The sequence below is a fragment of the Crocuta crocuta genome, unplaced genomic scaffold (genome assembly GCF_008692635.1).
Source record: "Crocuta crocuta isolate KB4526 unplaced genomic scaffold, BGI_CrCroc_1.0 scaffold110, whole genome shotgun sequence".
Lineage (NCBI taxonomy): Eukaryota > Metazoa > Chordata > Mammalia > Carnivora > Hyaenidae > Crocuta > Crocuta crocuta.
Genome location: NW_027527386.1, coordinates 2,497,541 through 2,508,072, shown reverse-complemented (window position 1 = coordinate 2,508,072; position 10,532 = coordinate 2,497,541). Strand labels below are relative to the sequence as shown.

The 10,532-nt window shown below is 63.7% G+C and overlaps 1 protein-coding gene across 1 annotated transcript in view; it reads right to left on the bottom strand.

Annotated features, from left to right (window-relative positions):
- PIP5K1C (phosphatidylinositol-4-phosphate 5-kinase type 1 gamma) overlaps positions 1 to 5,119 on the bottom strand; it is a 22,730-nt gene extending 17,611 nt beyond the window's left edge. The window contains 4 exon segments of the mRNA XM_077747614.1: positions 2,053 to 2,170; positions 2,797 to 2,927; positions 3,693 to 3,785; positions 5,090 to 5,119. Of these exon segments, the coding sequence (XP_077603740.1) occupies positions 2,053 to 2,170; positions 2,797 to 2,927; positions 3,693 to 3,785; positions 5,090 to 5,104 (357 nt within the window). The 5' untranslated portion in view covers positions 5,105 to 5,119.
- Between the last annotated feature and the right edge of the window lie 5,413 nt (positions 5,120 to 10,532).

The window sequence follows — 10,532 nt, the reverse complement described above, 5'->3', positions numbered from 1 at the left end:
GGTCCCGTTTGCAGCCAGCAGGGCCCTCAGACCTGCGCTGCTCCGCCCACAGCCAGAAGGCACCAACACCCTTGGAAACACAGGCCCTGGCTGCCCGTGCTCTCCCTCCTCACCCCTGCCTCACCCGGCCCTGCCACCTAAGGACAGCAGTGAGGGGCGTCCTGGGCCCCGAGAGCCCCCAGGAACAGGGAAACCCTAAGGCAGGGGAGAGGACAGTTCTGAGAGATGAGCGCCAAGGGGCGTGCGCGGCTTTCCGCAAAAGAAGTCTGTGAGCAGAGAAAGGTCTGGAACCAATGCCAATGGCAGCTGCCCTGAGGGAGCGGCCTGGGGGACGGCGTACAGGGCTCGGCCCAGCTGCCAAGGAGGAAGTGGTGGCACGCGCAGACTTCCCAACCAGGTGACCGCCGACCACTGGGACAGGGTCACGGGCAGACGGCCCCTGATGTGCCCCCTNCCTGAGATGGGGACAGCCCAGGGCTCCCACAGGGATGGTGGGCGAGTGCCCACAAAACTCAGGACCACCGGCAATTGCCACAGAAGTCTCTGGAGCCGAGGTGTGGGTGCCCACGGCCACGGGGTCCGGCGGGAAGAGCTGACAGGCGGGGACCCGGGGCACCGTCACTACAACGGGGCAGGTCCTCCCAAGGACGGAGGACATCTGCCGAGCACCCACTCGAGGCCGAGATCGGGCTGCGGCCAGCGCCCTGTGTCCGCTCTGCTTGTGTCCACACCCCACCAGCCGACAGAGGCCACATGGCCACAGGCGTCCACTTCTCCCCCCAAGACCTAAAATCCAGGTCGCCCGGGCCGTTTCTACGGCAGCACCACCAGGCTGGCCTCGCCCCAGTAAGGCTGCGGGGCCACAGGGACCGTCATTATGGGGCCAGCGAGGGGAGGCGTGCGGCAAGGGCCAGAGTCGCGGTCAGAGGCCCAGGCCCAGCCCCGGCAAGGGGCACCGTGACTGCGGGGCACCTGGACACACCCCTGGCCGGAGCAAATGCTGCTCCCTCTGGAGGACACAGCGTGGCTGAGGGCACAGCTTTCCCGCAGACTAAGTGCCGAGGGGAGCGAGCGGCCAGGGACCCCCCGACACGCAGGGAGGCGAGTCGCCGCAGGTGAGAACCAGGGGGACCGGGGCCCGAGCCCCAGCGACACCAGGCGGTGGCAATCACATGGAGTAGATGCAACAGCCATGGACGCGGTCTCGCACGGGGGGTCAGGCTTCCCGAACACAAAGTCGCAAAACAGCGAGCGGGCGGACTTCAGACAGACCAGCCAGACCTTTCGCAAGAGCAGACGGATCCACCCAGGTGAGGACCCCTGCACACTCGAGCTCTAACTTCCAGGAGTCCTGATCCGTCACTGTGAGATCGAAGGGTAACGCCTAGGTTCTGACTTTCCTAAACGTGTATTTATTTGAGGGAAAGAGACGGAGACAAAGAGAGACGGAGCACAAGCAGGGGAGAGGCAGACAGAGAGGGGGAGAGAGAGGATCCCAAGCTCCGTGCACGCAAGCGTGGAGTCTGACATGGGGCTCGAACTCACGAACCACAAGATCGCAACCTGAGCCGAGATCAAGAGTCGATGCTTAACCAACTGAGGCCCCCAGACGTTCCAAGATTACTCTCACTGGAGAGACTAAAGCCGCACCAGCACTGGAGGGGACGCTCAGCTGGTCCCCATGACCCACCTCGTCTAGAATGGAGGTGTGACCTGTGACGCGTCTCCAACCAACAGACGTAGCAAAGACGCCAGGACAGTCAGGTCCCTCAGGCTCTGATCACGAGCCCCGCAGGGAAGGACCGGACGCCCCAGCTTGCGGACAGTGGGGTCCCGCCCACGTGGCAGTGGGCCCGGAGGCAGGCTGCCTCTCCGTCCGGTGCCCCGAGGCTCTAGCCCCGCCCTCCACGGCAACCCTGGGCAAAGAACTGGGCTGAAACGCGCGCATGAAGTCCTGACCCACGGAAACCACGAGGTGACCGACAGGTGGCGCTGTGAGCCACCTGGCCTAGTGCAGCTTGTCACGCAGCAGCAGCTGACTGACGCTCTTACCAGGTAATCGTCGGGCCGGATCCCAAAGAGTTCCCGGAAGTAGCGGAAGGCGACAGGTGCGTAGGTCTTGAACCTGAAGTCCTGGAAGTGGTGGGCGGGGGTGAGGTTGCTGCCTTCACTNACAGCCAACCCAGACAACGGCGCGGGGCTCCCTGGGGGACAGAGAGCAGAGTCCCAGACCGGGAGGGAGCCCACTGCCCAGCCTCTCCCGCAGCTATAGCTCCGGCCACACGACTGTGCTCAGCCAATGGGCTCTGAGTGGGGCAGAAACATGCCACTTCCCCATCCTGCCCTGCCTGGGGAGGATCATGTGCTCTCTTCCTGTGGCTGGTGGAATGCAGATGTGATGGCAGGATCTGAGGCAGCCACCTGAAACCCTGGGCTACAAAAACTGCCTATGAGGATGGCGGAACAGCTACAAGAACGCGGGACCCCAACACCGGGGAGCTGCCCGGCGGCCCTGGGTTGCCCATCAGTACTTTTCATGTGACAGAAAAGTAAACTTATGTCTCCTCCTGTTTCTTAAGATCAGTGCTGTATTGCATCTCTCTGGGCAGCAAACTAACATCACAACCAACACAGGGTCAGACTTTGAAGCCCAGAAGAAGCCAAGGGAGGCCAGTGCTGTTTCCAGCAGAGAAGGGCACTCAGAGAGCAGCAAGGCCGCTTTGCGTCCCTACCGCGTCTGCGCGCTGGGTGGGCATCCCAGGCGCCAGGCAGCCTCTGCGGTGCGGCCAGGCCTACCTGGGGAAGAAGATGCTCTCCACGACGTAGAAGTCCTGCATGAGCACATCACGCTCTGGCTTGGAGCTCAGGTTGCCTACGGTGTAGCCGATGCCCAGCTGGATGGCCCCTTTCAGGGTGGAGGACGTGGTCTGCGGGGAGACCCAGCTGCATCAAGGCCCTTGGCTTCGGGTGGGGGGAGGCTAAACAAGATGCCCCTCAGGGCGGCAGGATGGGGTGGCTGTGCAGCCTGCAGCTCGACCCTGGCACCCATCCCCATCATGGGGTTCCGGGGTGCCTGCCCCCCACTTGTCTGGGCCATCGCTGAGCTCACACAACCCCATGGCGAAGGGTGGCCTGGCTGAGATGCCAGGATCACCTCATGAGGCCCCCAGGCCTGTTTTCCATCAAGGTTCTAGAAGGTTCCAAGTTCTCAAACTGTCCCGATTCAGCAAGGGTCTATCTACCATCAGGATTTCCATCTGGGGGGGAACCTGCGTTTACAGAGTGACATCCCTTCACTTCCGTGACCCCGGGCTGCTTCTACCCATGACGTGCACAGTCACGCTGGGCGAGCGACCCTGCTGCTGTGCCTCGGTTTCCCCAGCCACAGTGGGGCATGTCAGGGGCTGCTGGGGACAAAGCCTGCCCATGCTGGAGCAGGAGGGGGTGGGAGTGAAAGCTCAGCCCGCTTCCCAAGGGAAGGGAGAGGAGCCGCAGTCTCCCAGGGTCCCAGGAGGCCCTGTGGCCGGGCAGGCGGTGCTGCAGCCGCAGGCGTGTCGCCCGAAGCCTGTGATGGTGACAGCAGGTGAGGACCTCACTGGGATGGAGGGGCTGCACCCAGAGCATCTGTCTGCAACCCCTGTGTGGGGGCCCCCCCCACGCCGCCCCACTGCAACCAGCCGCGGGCAGAGGACCTTCTTGTAGGTGGTTTCGCCAGACGCGTCCACTCCCCGATGACCCAGCTTCTTCCCGTGGCCAGGGCCCAGCTGTCCAGTCATCGGCGGGGCCTGGAGAACAGGAAGCAGGAAGCATTAAACAGCAGCATGGAGGCGCCGCTGGGGCCAGAGAGCTCTGGAAATCCTGACCAGAGCGCCTGAGTCCCCAGCTGTCAAGCCGCATGGGGCAGAGGCTGGTGTGGACAGGCTCCAGGGCAGAGCAGGTGGCCTGTCCCCTGCAGGGGCCACATGAACAGTCCACCTCTGCACATCCAGGGGGCCCCGCCCAGACCAGACGTCCGGTTCCTCAGGAGCAGAACCCTAACCTCAGAGATTCCCCTGCCCTGCTGACGGGGGCGGGGGGGCTGGGCCATCCCCTAAGGGGCGTCTCATGCACTGTGAGCAGTGAGCAGCCTCACGCCGTCCTGACAACCACAGACGTCCTCAACGCCACACAGTGTCCCCTATCCCAGCCGCGACCCCTGGGCTGGAACGACTGTGAACCGGGGAGAAGTCCCACTGGCCTGGGGTCTGTGTGGGGACAGACAGGGGAGGAGTGACAAATTTGTGTGGGAGCCACCAGCACTGGCTCCACGGGGGAGAATGGGGGAGAGGCGGGGGGCTGCACCGTCACGGACGTTTCAGGACCATCTACTGTGTACCTGCCACCATCCGAACAGCCCACGCAGCCCTCCGGCCCCCAGCTGGGGGCACTCAGCCCAGCCCAACCCCCGTTGCCCCTCGGGGGTTCCGGCAGCCTTCACTCCTGGGCCGGCTCCCGCGAGTTCCTCTCACTGGCCACCAGGGGGCGGGCCCTCGCCAGGAATCGGCGGCCTCGCCCCTGCTCTGCCGCCCTCGCGGACTCCCCACGGCCCCGGGGCCGCCACGAGAGCCCTCCTCACAGGGGCCCCACGTGGCAGGTGGCATCGGGGGGACGGGAGTGTCCGGCCCAGGAGGCTAGCTCAGGCGCAGAACGCCACGCCTGGGTGGTGCGCACAGGCCGCTTTCAGGACCAGGGACAGGGCCGACCCCCCACGGGGGCGGGGCGGGGGCGCGAGGGCCACACCCAGAGAGCGCTCTCTGGAGACGCGGCACCAGCCACGTGGCCGCATCTGACCGCACAGCCCCCTCCGGGAGCTCCTCAAGGACCCACCTGGCCCGGCTTCCCCCCGCCCCACGTCCCTGGCCACCGGCCTCCGGTCCCTCTGGCCCTGGCTGTCCAGGCCGCGACCTCACCCTTCCCTCCCCGGCAGCTCCCCNCCTCTGGGCGCTGTGCCTGCCACCTGCCTGCCCACGGGCCCAGGGAGGTGCAGCGAGTGGGCCTGGGGCTGGTCTGCCTCCGGAGAAGTGGGTCAGCTGGGCCACAGGACACTCACCTCCGACGGGGCCATCTTCTTCTGGGCCAAGCCTGCAGAGAGAAGGGAGAGGCTTCAGCCGGAGACGAGGTGGCCCTCACCCCGCCTTCTCTGCCCTCGCTCAGGTCCCTGCGCCCCTGTGGAGGGAGAGCACCCCGGCCAGGAGCAGGGGTGTGGATGTCGACCCCGCACTGACCCCAAAGTCGTTGGGTCCTTGGCAGCAAATGGCCAAAAACCGCGGCCTCCCCCACTGGCGGGAGCAGGGCTTAACCAGATCCTGGGTCCTGGGGCCGCAGAGGAATCAGGTGACCGGCTGGGCCAGGGGACGGGGCGGGAGCGGCTCCCTGGCCCATTCACACTGCCCCCGGAAAAGAGGTGCTCGCCGTGGAGAGGCTCGCGGTGANTGCTGGGTACCTACGGTCAGGCTGGGAGCTGGCTTGGGTGACAGGGGAGGGGTCAGGTCAACAAGGGAGGACTTGAGCTTTCCCCCCAGGAAGGAGGGAGCCCTGGCGGGCTGTGGGCAGATGGAGGGGACCTGACTCGGGTGCTCGTGGGCGCCCTCTGGTGGCCGCTGCAGGGAGGATGGACGGGGCAAGGGTGGAGGGGACTGAGCTGGTCCTTCAGGAGCAGGTGGGCTGGACCAGGTGGGGGAGGCGGAGGCGAAGCAGGCAGATTTTGAACAGGTCTCAGGGGAGGACACACGGGCTGTCCTCACTGCAGGCAGAGCGAAAAGCAGGGAAAGCAGATGACTAAGGACTCTGGCTAAGCCGCTAACGGAAGGAACGAGTGGCCTCAGCTGAGACGGAGGGACGAGGCAGGACAGGTGTGGGGACAGTCGGGTGCCGCACGGCCGAGCGGAGTGTGAGACGCCCAGGAGCCCCCGCACAGAGACCTCCAGGATCAGCCGGACCCCAAGTCTGGAGCTCAGGGGGGTCTGGGCTGGAGGCACGGCTGTGCGGGTGTGCGGCTGAGACAGGGTTCCGGTGTCAAGAGCAGCTGAGGGCGCCTGGGGGCTCAGTCAGTTAAGCCTCCAACTTCAGCTCAGGTCATGATCTCACGGTTCGTGGGTTCGAGCCCTGTGTCGGGGTCTGTGCTGACACCTCAGAGCCTGGAGCTGCTTCGGATTCTGTGTCTCGTTCTCTCTCTGCCCCTCCCCTGCTCACGCTGCCTCTCTCTATCTCTCTCAGAAATAAATAAAATATTAAAAAATTCAAAAAAAAAGCGGTTGAGGCTGTGGATGGGGAGTGACTGTTAATGGGAATGGGGATTCCTTCAGCAGGATAAGAATGTTCTAGAATCAGTGGTGACTGGCACAACACTGTGAATACACAAAAAACGAAACCACGTGCTTCAAAGTCTGAATTTTATGGCATGAATTATACTTATTGCAAAAAGGAGACAGTGGCCGTGGGGCAAGCCCGGGTAAGCGGGTGGGTGACCAGTGTCCTCGTCCAGCGCCCAGGGCCACCACTGTGCCTGTGGCACGTGCGTCAGAGGTGCTCCAGATGGGGACACTGAGGCTGGTGGGCGGCCGGCTGATGCCACGGTCACGGCCGCAGGGCCCAGCAGAGGACACCCCAGCCAAGAGTCAGAGCCGACAGACGGAGGCTGGGTCGCCTGCCCAAGGCCCCAGGTGCCCACCCGCAGACCCCCCAGCCTGGGTGCCCGGGCCCATCCTGAGGCTTGGCTAGAGGCAAGCAGGTCACAGAAGGTGCTAGAAAGCTGACATAATATTTTTGTTGGCCACCCAACAGAACAATTCATGGTGTTACGTCCAGGGTGTGGGGGAAGGAGGAGGAGAGAGGGCAAGAAGCTGGCGGTAGACCAGGGCAGAACATTCTGGACTTCATCCTCTGCCGCTCCCAGGCTGAGCAGGCCCAACACGGAGGTCCCGGCCTCACCCCCGAATGGCTCCACCCACTCCCCAGTTCTCCAGGCTCATCATCAGGGTCAGGGGCCTGCCCGGCCACGTCCACACCAGCCTCAGGGAGGAGGCCCCGTGGGGGGGGTCCATCTGCCCCACCACGGCTCAGGCTCCGTGCCTCTGAGGACCCTCCCAAGTCCCCAGGGGGGGAGGCTGCTCACAGCGAGTCCCCTGCTGGAGGTCACGCGGCCCCGCCCTGTGCGGCCACCAGCCAGGCCAGTGGGACGACAGGCCACGATGTCGCTCCTCCCAGCCCAGGACGTGACCCACTCTCTTCTGAATGAGCCACCCCATTTTTGAGGAAATTAAGTTTTAAAAATAGCCTGGGGAGGGGGTGAGCGTGCCGTGCTGGGCCCAGGCCTGCCCCGGGACACAGCAGGGGGACACGGGACACAGCCGTGCCAGCCCCTGGGCGGGAGGCAGGGGGCGCACTCGGGGCCCAGACTGTCGGGGCTGAGGCTGGGCTCTCCTGCTGTCCACCGCTGTGTGGCTTCAGCCGAGCCTCTCCACCTCTCTGAGCCGCTTTCCTGTGGTCTCGCAGCGCCTCCGTGGGAGCCCGAAGCTAGGGCAGCAGAGCTGGGCCCCCCTCCCCGGCCCGCCACCCAGCCCTGCCACAGGACCCTGCCACAGGCCGCGCTGATGGCTTCTGTGCGGGTGACCTCACAGCCACCCCAGGGCCCAGAGGAACAAAGGGAGCTCCTCGCGCCCTCAGGGGCTTCTCTCTGAGCCTGTTCCTCAGCCTGGAGAGGCCAAAGCCCATTCCTCCTGGCGTGCAGGGCCCACCGCCTATCAGCTGCTCCCTGCTCACGTGCTCCAGCTGGCCTCAGGGCCCTTGCCCTGGTCGAGTCCCTCCCCCCTCCCCCCTCCGCACTGCACTGCGGGCCCATCCTGCACACCCTGTCTTTTCCCTCCAGGCAACAATGACATCATATGTGCTCTTCGCAGGAGCCCGGGCCTCCCACCTCAGGGCCACGCCTGTGTGCGGGCTGACCGGGTCGGACACCACCCTCTCCCCTCCCCCCTGCCCACACCCGAGCTTCCACAGAGCCTCTTCCACGCATTTGTTTGATGTGGAAACAAAAAGCTCAGGAAGGACCTTGGGCCCCTGGGACCCAGGGAGGACCCTGGTCACCTGTCTTTCAGCACAACCACCACCTGTGCCCTTAGAATCCACCCAAACTGTGCCCGCTGACCCTGACCCTCCCGGCGCCGGGGCCACCGCAGCCCCCTCCACTGGGTCTTCCAGGCACTCGGCAGCCCCTGGTGCGTGTGTTACGTCTCCCCCACTACAGAGACCAGGTCCACTCGGTTACCCCCTGACAGACGCCTGCAGAGCTGAGTGCAGAGTCACCGCCGGGGAGGGCAGCGGGGGGCACAAGGCTGTCAGGGCTGCGCAAGGGCCTCCAGGGCGGGGCCGCTCCCAGGGCAAGGCTGCGTGCGCCCCGGTGTGGGGGGGTGCTGGCGCCCCAGGACTCAGAGCGAGGGAGGAGGCAGAGTACAAGCAGACGGGCAGCAGCCGAGAGCCAGGAGGTGGGGCCCAGCCGCGCACACGCTTCCCTGATGAGCCGGGGCGACCCGGCCCAGGCCCTGTGGGGAGGCGGGAAGTCGGGGCAGGGGCGCCCCACCCCGCAGGCTGGGCCCCGAGGGCGCTTACAGGCCACACTTGAAAATCCTCTCTCTGAACCGAAAGGCCCCGCAGCCGGTTCTCTGCAGCCACGTGCACAGAAGACACTGGATGGCGTGGGGAAGGGTGGAAGCTTCTGGTTCTGCCCTCTGGGAGCCCTGAGCCCCAAGGTCCCGGCCGGGTCCCTGCCAGAGATCGGAGCCCCCCCGCCCCCCCAGTGAGGTGCGGGATCAGGGGCCGGGGCCGCAGGCAAACACACACGTGTGGGCTCAGGCCCAGGGCCTTTGGCAAAGGAATGGGAGGATCTGTTACCAGGGGCTTCTTTGCGGACGGAGAAGGGAGTTAGAACTTTAACTTCTCTTCTAAGTCCAACCTGAACTCCTTGCATTTAAAAAAAGCATTAACTGGGGCGCCTGGGTGGCTTAGTCGGTTGAGCGTCCGACTTTCGCTTAGGTCATGATCTCGCGGTTCGTAGGCTCGAGCCCCGCGTCGGGCTCTGTGCTGACTGCCAGCTCAGGGCCTGGAGCCTGTTTCAGCCTGTGACTCCCTCTCTCTCTGACCCTCCCCTGCTTGCGCTGTCTCTCTCTCTCCTAGAAATAAATAAAACATTAAAAAAAAAATAAAGCATTAACTATATTCAAATGGTAGAGTATTCAGTCACAGCAAAAATGAAGCCCCCCACCCGCCGCCCCACAGACGGACCCTGAACACGTGACGCGCAGCGAGGGAACGTGACATGAGAGGCCACACGGGGTGTGAGTCCACGTGCGTGACGCGTCCAGAACAGGCTCCTCCACGGGTGGGAAGGGGCTCGCGGGGGCGGGGCAAGGGTGGGAGCGTTTCTTTCTGGGCTGACGGAATGTTCTGGAACTGGACACTGGTGATGGCAGCACAACACTGCACAGAATGCAGTAAAATCCACTGAATTCCACTGAATTATGTACTTTCAGGGGTGAATTTTACAGTTTATGAATGCATCTCAAAAACTAATCCCTTTAGTTACAAAACCACTGCCCAAAGGGGCGCCTGGGTGGCTCAGTCGGTTGAGCGTCCGACTTTGGCTCAGATCATGATCTCACAGTTCATGGGTTCGAGCCCCACGTCGGGCTCTGTGCTGACAGCTCGGGGCCTGGAGCCCGTTTCAGATTATGTGTCTCCCTCTCTCTCTGACCCTCCCCTGCTCACGCTGTCTCTCTCTCTCTTTCTCAAAAATAAATAAAACATTTTAAAAATCAGAAAAAAAAAAACACTGCCCAAAGATATGCACCATCCAGAACCTTCTCCGGACTCCATTCCTTTCTGGCAGGCAGTGCTGCAAGGTGAGGGGGTGGGGGTGGGGGGCTGAAGATGCTCCCAGGGCTGAAGTGAAGAACCCTACGGTCACATCTCAGAATCCAGAAAAGCATCCACTGTGGATTTCACTTCGCGTCCNAGCAAGGACACAGAAAAGGAACGGACTTGGAAAGATGAAATTTCAGAAAACCCACGAGCACCCCGACCAACGCCAGGACTGCGCGCAGCGGGGGCGCCGGGGCGGCGCGGGTCACCGTCTCGCGGGGGCGCGTCCCATGCTGGGCTCTGTGCTGACAGCGCGGGGCCTTCTTGGGACTCTCTCCCCCCCTCGGTCTCTGCCCCTCCGTGGCTCACACACTCCCTCTCTCTCTCAAAATAAATAAATGAACATTAAAAAAAAAAAAGAAGACGAACAAAAGAGAGCGGAGCAGGCAGCCAGCAGCGTAACAAGGTCACGGTGCTCGGCCTGGAGAAGTGGGATCGGGGAGCCTCTGCCCTGTGCGCCCACCACCTGCTCTTTACAGGGCTCCAGCTTGAGGGGATTTTTATCCCTTAAACACAGGGGGCCCTCCAGGGGCACTAAAACCCCAGAGCGAGGGGGTGTGGGTGTGCGGGTGGCGGTG